The sequence below is a fragment of the Micromesistius poutassou genome (genome assembly GCF_964030765.1).
Source record: "Micromesistius poutassou genome assembly, chromosome: 14".
NCBI lineage: Eukaryota > Metazoa > Chordata > Actinopteri > Gadiformes > Gadidae > Micromesistius > Micromesistius poutassou.
The window spans coordinates 6,963,264-6,975,017 of NC_140284.1; the positions used below are offsets into that span (position 1 = coordinate 6,963,264).

The 11,754-nt window shown below is 44.8% G+C and overlaps 1 protein-coding gene across 1 annotated transcript; it reads left to right on the forward strand.

Moving 5' to 3' along the window:
• Positions 1 to 688: 688 nt before the first annotated feature.
• slc12a8 (solute carrier family 12 member 8) lies at positions 689 to 11,445 on the forward strand (the record flags this gene model as incomplete). Its single annotated transcript, XM_084478909.1, has 13 exons — positions 689 to 814; positions 1,167 to 1,304; positions 1,752 to 1,943; positions 2,413 to 2,644; positions 6,050 to 6,163; positions 6,638 to 6,725; positions 7,117 to 7,204; positions 8,090 to 8,236; positions 9,725 to 10,397; positions 10,486 to 10,583; positions 10,736 to 10,853; positions 11,100 to 11,160; positions 11,283 to 11,445. 13 exons carry the CDS (start codon positions 689 to 691, stop codon positions 11,443 to 11,445), a joined length of 2,238 nt encoding a protein of 745 aa, XP_084335035.1.
• Between the last annotated feature and the right edge of the window lie 309 nt (positions 11,446 to 11,754).

The following is an 11,754-nucleotide window of genomic DNA, read 5'->3' on the forward strand; positions in this document are numbered from 1 at the left end:
ACCACGATGACGCCAACACACATCCTGGAACAATAAAGGAACAGCACGCGGCCAGTCTACCTGTTGGCGTTTCGACAAGCAGCTGGGACTAACGGAACCAAAGGTATCTCACGCTCTCCGGCTGATTGTTTGTATTGGTCGCCTTTTAATGGCGGCCTGCATTCCAGAAGGTAAGGGGCCTCTTCGGCTGTCACATTGATCTCATCCCGAGCACTTTAAAACGATGTTAAATCTTAATACGAGCATCTTTAAACGTTTCATCTTTTCAGTATCTAAAAACGATGTTTAAATCTGCATACATTTTTTATGTTAATGTACGTTCACACTATTTTGACCATCCTGTGAATTATAAAACTCCTCAAGGTCCGGGTTTCTTCAGGGGCAGCCGTCCATTTATAGCCTCTCCCCTCAGCACACCTGGCACACCTGGCGCATCCGGCATCGTAGACGGACACACCTGTTTGAACGTGCTGCAGGTGAGTTTCAAGAATAATGCATCATTGACGTCCCACAGTAGAATACAATGATAGGAATCGGACCTATTAAAGAAGTTTAAAAAATGTAACTTGGAAAATTATGTTTCAACATAACCTTCTGTTTTGGCAGTTTCATTCATAGTTTAGGAAATCAATTAGCCGGGTGACATTTGCTTCGGATAACGTAAGTGAGTTATTCCTTTAGGATAACAATGGACAGGACTCTGAGGAGTGACCAGAAGAGGGATGCTACATTGGTGAAGACGACTGGTGAAGCGTCCACCTCCAACAGCACAAACAATAGACACGTCCGCGATCTGTTCCATGAAGATGCACAGGTAGATCGCCATCTACTGAACCCTGGGGATACTGCGGTTTACTGAGACATGTTAGTGATTATGACTTTCCTTCATTTCACTCATTGTCTTCAAACTATATCTTAATCCATGTAGTTGATGACTGAATAGCTCTAGTAGACTTAATGTCTCTAACTAGTTAATGACTATACAGTCCTTACATAAGATAGTTAATCGTCCCCCATCATAATACGGCAGTACTAAAAGGAGGATCGATTTGAGGATCTAAATGGCACTGCAAATATCACGACAAAATGGGAGCTACATGATATAAATCAGTCTGTTTTCAACCATTGTATGTGTTCACATGGTGGTGGCTGACCAGGGGTGTCCAAGGCCCAGCCAACCCTGGTGGAAGGTCAAGATGTTTGTGTGGGAGCCTGTGCTGTTCGGCACCTGGGATGGTGTCTTCACCACCTGTATGATCAACATCTTTGGCGTGGTGCTCTTCCTACGCACCGGCTACCTGGTTGTAAGTATATGCCATGGACATTGGTTTTAAAATCACACTTATAAACCCGTTTTTATGCCTGGCGGGCTTCAAATTGATGCTGCTTTTTTCTGCTTTTAAAATATTTTTAAGGTTTATATTTTACATGTATTTTATATAGACTTGTATCGGATCGTTATTCTTTGTTAAAACACTTTGTAACCCCAAAGAAAAGGAAGCAAAAATAATAAACGTAACAATCTTTAAACTAATAAAGACTAGTTTAAGTGTAAGTGTTGGTATTATTATGACAAACTTCTCGGGACAGTTTTCTGTGTTTAGCTTTCGGTGATCATAAACATCTTAACGTGAACACGGTCTAAAACGGTCCGGACCACAAGCTTGGAGGATTCCTGAAAGTCAGATGCGAGCAGATGACCGGTGTCTTGTGTGTTGTGATGATGACCCCCACCCCGTGGGGACCTTCAGGGAAACACAGGAGTGATGCTCGGCATGGTCCTCGTCTCCTCGGTGGTGCTGGTTGCCCTGGTGACCGTGATGTCAGGCATCGGCGTGTCTGAGCGCTGCGGTGTGGGAAGCGGAGGCGTCTATTCCATGATCTCCACTGTCCTGGGCGGCCGGGTGGGCGGCACAGTGGGCCTGCTCTACGTGTTCGGACAGGTGAGTACACGCACAGGCACACGCACACACGCACCCACACACGCACCAATCTATAGAATGTATTCCAGCAAAAAGAAAACCACCAACAGATATTAGGCCCACTGGCCTAATGCTGGTATTTATTGGTCTTTTTTCTGGGCAGTGTTTAAGCACAATACCGGTCTGGGTGATCCAAGCCTCAAGACTCTCCTGGCTACATCATCCATTACCAACGTCATCTGTCAAAGTGACTTCCGTGTATTATGCCTTGTTTGCATTCGTGTAATGTTCGCTCGGTAATCGGTACAAGGAAGTCTTTTCATCAGATGACATTGGTGACACATGTTTTGGTGAAGCCAGGAGAACTGGTTATGATGGTTTCATCAGCCATTGTTCATCAGCCATTGTTCATCAGCCAGTGCCTTTTTAAAAAAAAAAGTGCTAATCTTTATTGTGAATAAAAATGTATTTGAATGCATTGCCGTGGCAGTGTGTGGCTGGAGCCATGTACATCACGGGCTTCTCTGAGTCTGTGGCCGAGCTGCTGGGCCTCCAGAGCCAGTGGGTGGTGCGGGGCATGTCGGTGGCTGTGCTGCTGGGCCTGCTGGGCATCAACCTGGCCGGGGTCAAGTGGATCGTCCGCCTGCAGCTGCTGCTGCTGGCCGTACTGGCCGTGTCCACGCTGGACTTTGTCGTCGGCACCTTCACACACTTGGACCCAGGTAGGGTGGCGAGGGCAGGCACACGTCATTACACAAGCACAAACGCATACACGCACACACGCATACTCACTCACACATCCGCTTGCCCACTCACACCAAGGGCGGGAAGGTTGTAAGAGATTGCTGTAGCAACCTAAAAAGTGTTATTCGGTACTCAATATACCATTACGTTGGATTGTCAGTGCACAGAGTGCCTAAGGACAGAATGACGCCCCTCTCTGATGAGACTTCTCTTTTTTGGGGGGTTGTAACCAGTAGGTGGCACTGTTGGCTTAATTTTGGAATTCAGCCAAGAGCCCAGTAACTTAAACATTTACATATGCAAGTATTTATTTTTTATTGTTTAATGCCAGATAGATCCGTTTTGTCTTGTTAAAATGAAGCTGCCTACCTAAAATAGGATATGTTTGTATAAAATATTGATGCAAGATCTTTTCACGATGAAGTGAACGTGTTTATCGTGTCCTGAAAATGCTTTGTACATTTCTTTTTGTGAGGTCGGATGTTTTTTTTTCTTGTTATGCTTGCTGTCAGGAAATCTTCCTCCACATTTCCTGTGCTCAACGATTATCAATTTCCTGTCCAGGAGGAAGAGCAGTGTGTTCTGCAGAGTAGCCGTCTTTTCTTTCGCTCACGGCGACAATACTGGGATGCTGTCAGATTAGGCATGATTAAAGTTAATCTTGTCCACAACACACACACACACACACACACACACACACACACACACACACACACACACACACACACACATACACTATATATATATAATATATTTTACGGGACTGTGGTTTGGGGCGGGGGTGCAAGAGTTCTCCACATTTTTCAAATTAAAAGCGGCGGCATGCTTTGTAGTGACCTCATCAATGGCACGTTGCCAGTAGGTCCTTTAACTTAACCAGTGGGCACGGCCTAGCCAGCCAACGCCTATAGGGGCACAAAGACTGGGTTCCTGCCAGTGGCGCCTGGTTAGCAACATACACTCGCCACACACAAGAAGACCACTAATCGAACAGGAGGATAGCCACAGCACGGCCAAAGCATACTCTGGCTATAAAACTATTATTGTTGGCTCCACCTCGTGTCTGTACCTTTTTTAATGGTTTGCTTAAGACCGCGATAAGCTCCACTGGTTAGCTCCTCACAAGCAAGGTGGACCTGTCCTTGTCGAGGGTCTGGTCTCCGTCCCCCATACCGAGTGTTTAAGTGGTCATGACAAGGCCTTCCTGTGGTCCTGTGACCCCGCTGTAGCTGTCAGGGGTCCCTGTGTGTGTCTTCAAACTATCGGAGCAGCATAGCAATGGACAAATACAATTACAGATGTTTCGTCTCTCCCTCCTTTCTTTTTGTGCTTCCCTCCCCTCACATCAGGTTTCTCAACCATTACTCAAGCTGCGTGTATAAAGATTATTTTAAGTTGAAGAAACTAACCGCATCGCAATGCGATTACATATTTATTGAGTTTCAATAAGCTCTTGGATAAAAAATAAATATAATTTCACTCAAGATCACAAAAAAGCTTCAATAAAAAATAAATATCATTTCACTCAATATCACAAAAAATGAATGGGGTTGTGTATATAGGAGGTAAGAAACCAGGATAAAAACCACAAAGACATGGAAATAAAACAAAACAACAAAAATGACAACAGTTAGAAAACAATCTTGATTGCGTACTGTTCAGTTGCATCTGCAGTTTCTGTGCTCACGTCACGGGACCAGACCTAAACCACCGGACCATAACCAACACTTAGCAACGCCCAGGAGGTCATTATTAGACAGGGGTGTGGGGGGGAAGATAAAAGAAAGTGGTGTGTGGCAGTCAATTCAGCGGGGGACGCCTTTGAACCTCCAGTATTGAATTGGAACGTATCCTTAAGCCACCCTCCCTGTGTACGTGGATCTCACTTAGACTCGCTCTGTCACTTCCTCTGAACTCTGTTCCCCCGGTGGAGTGGAAAAGCCTTGATGTGCCTCGTCATGGGTCACGGGAGAGCAGGGTGTTGACTACCACTCAGCAGCGTTCAGGCCGCGACAAAGGGAATATGCGGGGACTCCGGCCCGCGGCCAAGTGTCGCTGGGCCCGAGATAGCCACATGTCCGCAGGGCTGTCACGGTTACAGTAAAGGGATGTCAAAACCCCCTCGGGGTTATTGGGTTCTGTGACGTGTATGCTCAGTGGTGCTTTCTTTCATTTTATTTCTGCTTACGATTTTATTCGTTTTCACAGGTTAATATATATTTGGACATTAAAAAATTAAAACCACTAAAATGATACAATTTAAATAAGGAAAATGGGAAATCGGAAAATGGGTCATATATATATATATCTCATATATATATATATATATATATATATATATATATATATATCTCTCTCACATTTTTACATAATCAAGATTCCTTGAACTAATCCCAACTATTTAAATAAACCATTTTCCCCATTGTTTTGATACAAGGATATTTGTTATGCATTATTTGTGTGCAATCTACTCCCTGTGTAAATCATGACAGCAATTGCATTCTGAAATCACGTCAGACCTTAAATGCTAGTGTTCATGTTGAAGCTCAGTCTGTCTCACACACACACACACACCCTCTGGGTGGGGAATGCATACTGCACTGCAGCTGCTAAAGCTATGTTGTATTCTTATTGTTTGGATAGAGGGTGTTCCCTTTGGTTCACAACATGTACAAGACTTTATTGAATTTGGAATTTAAAACCGTACTTAAAGGTACTGCTCAAGAGCAACGCTTGGACCTCAAGTTCTGGTTAGTTCTTTCTTGCTGCTGTCGTTTTTGTTAGCCTTGGAAGCAGCAGAACTTCAGAAAAAGGGCGGCAACTTCCTTTTGGATAAACATGTCATTAATCTGTGAGAACACATTCTTTCCCATCGCAAGATAACCAAGGGGGGAAGTAGCCAGTGTTTTAACTTAGGTAGGGCTCGAATATTTGGCTGCTGATTTAAAATGGCCCCCACTGAAAATAGCCTCTGTAGGATTAATGTCCTGGGCTCACACACGTACGCACACACACACACACACGCACACACAGAGAAGTTGGAACATGGGCCTACTGTCTTCCTTTCCAGCTGTTCACTTTCACTGGAGCAAATACTTTCTCCTAGCACCTGTTTGAGTCCCAGTGCAGCCGTCTGTGTGTCAGGCGTTCATGGCCTTGCTTAGAATAAGGGAGGTGAATAATGCTATCCCACTTAAAACGTTAAAAACGTCATAACCATATGCATTCAATTATCCTTCACAACATACAATCAGATACCGGTATTTACTGACATTTGAGGACCATTCGATCATGAAAGTTTTAGTTTTAGTTTTGTTTTTGGATGAATCCATTCCTCACCATGAACTCAAGGATTTGACCTCTGGATGTTGTCTCTCTTTCAGGGCACGGTTTTATCGGATACACGCCAGAGCTGCTCAGTAATAACTCTCTGCCCGATTATAGCCCAGGGGAGAACTTCTTCACCGTGTTTGGGGTCTTCTTTCCTGCCGCCACAGGTCAGTATAAACACCATTGTCCTAGGATTAGGGTGGTCTCTACTTGTCCTAGGTTGAAGGTGTTCTCTACTTGCTCTTGGGTTATGTTGAGCTCTAAATGTCCGAGGGTTTGGGTGGTCTCTACTTGTCTTGGGGTTAGGGTTACGTTTAGCTCTTTGTGTCCTAGGGTTAGGGTGATCACAACTCCTCTTAGGATAAGGGTGATCTCTACTAGTGCTATATAAATGCTAGAGAAACACACCATTTACAATTGTTTTTGATAAGTCTGTTCAAAAAGTTCTGGATGCATGAAATACAATACAATAAGTTAGGCTTATTTTATTTACACTTATGATATGCACATTTCTGATATAGGAGTGTGTGTGTGTGTGTGTGTGTGTGTGTGTGTGTGTGTGTGTGTGTGTGTGTGTGTGTGTGTGTGTGTGTGTGTGTGTGTGTGTGTGTGTGTGTGTGTGTGTGTGTGTGTGTGTGTAGGCGTAATGGCAGGGTTCAACATGAGCTCAGACCTCCAGCGGCCAGAGAGCAACATCCCTGTGGGAACGCTGGCAGCTGTCTGCACTTCGTAGGTCCCTGTTTTGGTACTCCATAAAGCATCTAAACACAGCCGCTTACACAACTGGAGACTCCATCCAGACCTATGACAAACACCCAATTGGCAGAACAAAGACGTTGTGTATTTAGACTAAGCTACTTTTTGGGATTAAGAGGTAGACATGGGAGATATTTCTTCAATAATCGTCAAAAATTACTGACCCAAAACCCCCAATAAACCTGGGTTGGTGGGGACTGTGGGGTCAGACGTTTTTGGTTCTCCGTTGCCATTTCTGACATTTATATTTTGTACCAAATCCATCTCTGACATTTCCATTTTGTACCAAATCCAATAGTGAAGTGAATAGCCAATGACCCCCTCTAGCCAATGATAACCAATGACCACCTCTGGTGACCCACAGTTGGTTCCTGTATCTGGTTTTTGTCTTCCTATTGGGGGCCATCTGCACCAGAGAGGTGCTGCGGGATGACTTCTTGATCGCGGAGAAGGTATCCCTCGTCTTCTTGTCTCCATTGTCATCATGAAACTACATGGACTTTTGTTTATTGGGGAAATGGGCGCTGGAAGTTTAACATTTCAAAGGAATAGAATATAACCTGATAGTCTGGTTTTTATAGGCATAATCTTGAGGGTTTTTTAAAGTAAAAAATTCTGGTGTTGCTAGGCCTGATTGTTTAACAATTGGGCCACGGTGTTAAAGGGAAGATGATGATATTCAGTTCCATGTCTGATGCGATAGGTTAAATAGGGACCTACACAGTGTGTCCTTTTCAGATAGCCACGTTGTGGTTTATTATGGGCCACAGGAATAATCTGCGATGCCTATTGATATTCATACATTTTGCGGATGTGAAAAGTTGTGTTTTCAGGGAGATTTTGATGGGCCCTCTGTGGTCTGGGCCCACTGATACTGTTGTTCCCCAGAGTCCTTCACAGCAGCTGCTGCTAATATAGCCAGCCATTACATATCTCAGTTGGGTTGAGCAGGGCTACAAACAGGAGGCCACACACACACGCACACACAGAACACCATAAAAGTCTATCCAAATCTCCTTTCCCTGCTTGTTCCTACATCCTGAGATAGTTCAGCACGTTAGCTAGGGCCAATGCTATCGGTGGAGGATTTGTGCGTCAACATGTGCATGACTGCGTTCCCTGAAACAATGGACCGGCCGAGCGGGTGTGATGCATGTAAGTCAATCCCATCGTGTCTGATCTCAATTTGCCACAGATGAAAAATGGACTCTCCGAGATGAAGGTTCTCTGTTCCTGTGTCGGTCGGAGGGGTTGTTTGGTCTGGCCGAGGCAACGCTGGACAGGGTGTTGACTCTTCCTCTCCCACCCACTCTTGTTTGTTTTCCCTCTTCCTGCAGGTCTCTTTGGTGGGTTTCCTCTTTCTGTTGGGCCTCTACGTCTCCTCCCTGGCTTCCTGCATGGGCAGCCTGTACGGCGCACCCAGGATCCTCCAGTGCATCGCTCAGGAGAGGGTCATCCCGGCCCTGGCCTTCCTGGGACACAGGGTGGGTGGTTGGCTGGGTCCTTCTACCCCGGGGGATTTAAGGGCTTTATTATTCCCCAGGGGAATCATTCCTGACACAGGAACTTGGTCGTCAAAATAGAGAATAGAAAAAAAAAATAATAATGATATAAACAAACTAATATATAAATACACTACACTAAGGTGGTACAATATACCCATTTGAAATATAGCAACATATGCATATGTCCTCTATTATATATAGACATCAAATTGACTATGAAATACTGAGATATGAAAACTAAATGTGTCTATGTAGATAGTTGTTACATAACGTATTTCCCAATTTTTGTTTAAGGGGGGACATCATGATCAAATTTATGATGGATTGTGTTATGTCGTTCTGTTCTTTATGTATAACACTGTCAATCTCCACATCTAACATGGGACCCTTAATGGATCAGTGTTGCCTTGGAGGCTGGATGTAAAGTGGGGTGTGGTGGGTGGAAAAAGGGTGAGAGGACTGACTAATTATAGAGTAGTCGACTCAACTTCACAGAATGGAAGGAACTGATTGCATCATCACAGCCATGACTTTTGGGACATTAGTGCTACACCACGCCCCCAATACCTCATGTAACACATGCACGCACACGGACATAAGCGTGTGCAAACATACACACGCACACAAACACATACAGGCACACACACAGGCACAATAACACAGGCACAATAACACAGGCACACACACAGGCGCACACACACACACACACCCCCACACACACACACACACACACACACACACACACACACACACACACACACACACACACACACACACACACACACACACACACACACACACCTCTCCCTGTTTCCTTGCACCTCCCGTAGAAGCAGTCTAGTCCTGACCTCTCTAATTGGGCTTGGAATGAGGCCCCAGACATCTTGGGCCAAATCAAAGCTCCAGAACAAACGCAGGAAGGGAGGCAGGCAGGGCCCAGCCCTGGTGAGCCTTGGAGGGTAGCCAGCCTCAGAGTTGATGCTAGTCTAGCTCCACGGCAAACTGCAGTTTCAACTTGAAATGGAAAGGGTTACTTAAGCTGAAAAGTTATTATGAGCTGTTAATGTAATATTTTATTTATATATATATAGAAATAAAGGCTGTTTGGCTGATACAAAGTGCGTAGGTCCCAAACCCACAGTGTGTATGTATATATATATATATATATATATATATATATATATATATATATATATATATATATATATCTCATAATGCAACCAGTGTTTTTTACAGAGGCGTTTATTTCTCTAATGAATAGGTAATAACGGAGGGGGGTGCAGTAGCGTGTTTTTAAGTAATTTATATAAATTAAATAAATAAATAAAAAATATTTGGGGTACTTTTTTTTTTTGCCATGGGTGATTGCAGCCAAAAGTGGAAACACCTTAAGCCAAACATACTTACCACAACTAACACAAACGTCTTCCCTCATATCAATCCGGGGCCCGTCTCTGGCTCTGACAGAGGGGGCCCGACCGGACCCCCGTGGCGGCCATATGCCTCACCACCGGGGTGACCATGGCCTTCATCTTCATCGGCCAGGTCAACGTGCTGGCGCCCATCGTCTCCATCAACTTCCTGCTCACCTACAGCTTCGTCGACTACTCCTACTTCAGCGTGGCCATGGCCTACAGCCGGCCGCCCACCGAGGCCCAGGCGGAGGCCCCGCCGCCGGCCAAGCGGCTCCACCTCCAGCCTCTCCTGGAGGTCCGCCACCACAACTACGGCTCCGGGAACCAAAGTCCCGCCACCGGGAAAGGAACCCTGCTGGAATTCACCCGGGACATGGATCGGATCTTCTCGCTCGACCCGAATGGGAACCTCACGGTGGAGAGCGACGCGGGGGAGTCAGGGATGACACAAGCGCCGAGCAGCAGCAGCAGCAGCAGCAGCGCAGGCAAGAGCAGGACAGCCAGGGACGGAGCCAAGCAGGCCCTGTTGGAGAGCTTCAGTTTGGACAAAAACGTTAACCTCTCCCGCATCGAGGAGCCACCTCAGGGGGTTTCGGAGGACCCATGTGCAGACGACGTGATCTCTGGGCCTGCACCCCTACCAGAGGTTCCTCAGGTGGAAGGACCTCGTAAACCATCTCTTGGTCAGCAGGATCTGATGGCCGGCCCTCAGAACCCAAACACAGGTGACCGGCTTCATGGCATGGCTGGCCGGTTGTTTTTGATGTGACGTTTAATAATGTAATCCTAACCTATTCCTCAAATCTTTCCAAGGAGCCGCGTTTAAGCTTGAGCCCCAGGGTTTGGACATCAGAGCCATGCCTGATTTGTCATATGAAATCTTCTGCAACCACTGGGTTGCTCTGATTGGTGTAAGTGAAATGGTGGAGAACAGTGGCCTATCTGCAGTACATATGTTCTGCAGTAGTTTCATTAGTAGTTCATTAGTAGTTTCGAACAATAGCATTCACATGAATTACATAATCAGTCCAATGTAGGTAAATGTATGAGTCCTCTCTTACAGGCGTTGTGCTCCGTCCTCATAATGTTTGTAATCCATTGGGTCTATGCCCTGGCAAACATAACGGTGGCTCTGGGGCTCTTCTTTTACATCGGGAAAACAAGTCCTGGACTACCGGAAGGTCATTACTACATTTGCTTCCCCTTGCTCAAGATTTCACTTTGTTGTTGTTGTTTTTGTTGTAGCAGCAGCAGTAGCACTAACAAAAGTGACGTTACATATTGCAGGTTTAAACACACTGACTAATACACAAACCTACTCAGTCTTGATTATGTTGTTGCTAGTGGCCATATTTTCAATACGGCCATTTGATTTAAAGAGCTTTTTCTCGCCATTGTTTTTGACGCAACAATCATTCTTTCTACAGGAACTGCAGCTCAATTCAGCATTTTATCATGGCTCAAGTTGACGCTTGGCACTATTGGAAGGTTTTTAAGAAAATTGGCATTCTATTTATGTCCTTGTTTTCATTCCTCAAGTTCTTTATAAAAATGTATACATCCATTTTAAGACTCATGTCTCATTTTCACAGTGTAATGTTTTCCCTTAGGAGAAAGGCATCTCTCAGAGACCAGATGGTGATGACACCATCACTGAGTTGGGTCGGCATGGAAACAAGCCAGTTGACAGAAGAAAATGCAGACTTTGCCTCACGCCATCGCCATCACCAGTCCTCTTACATCGAGGTTATGCGGCTAGTGCAACTTCACTGAATGACTTGTATATAACTTACTGTCACATGTAATGCTTTGGCCTCCTCAACATCTAGGAGCTCAGAAGTCAATGATGGATCTACCTGCAACTTGCATATCGTACTGTTTTCTCCATAACCAAACAATGGGAAATTCACTGAATATTTAATGGATATTATTTAAATAAAAGAATACAATTGCCTCACAAACTTTTCAATGTACTTGCTACATTCTAGTAAATGTAGACACAAACTTTTTTCAACAACAACAAAAAACTTAACATTTAAATATTGCTTACTATATTTTAAACAATTCATGTTGAAAAAAGGG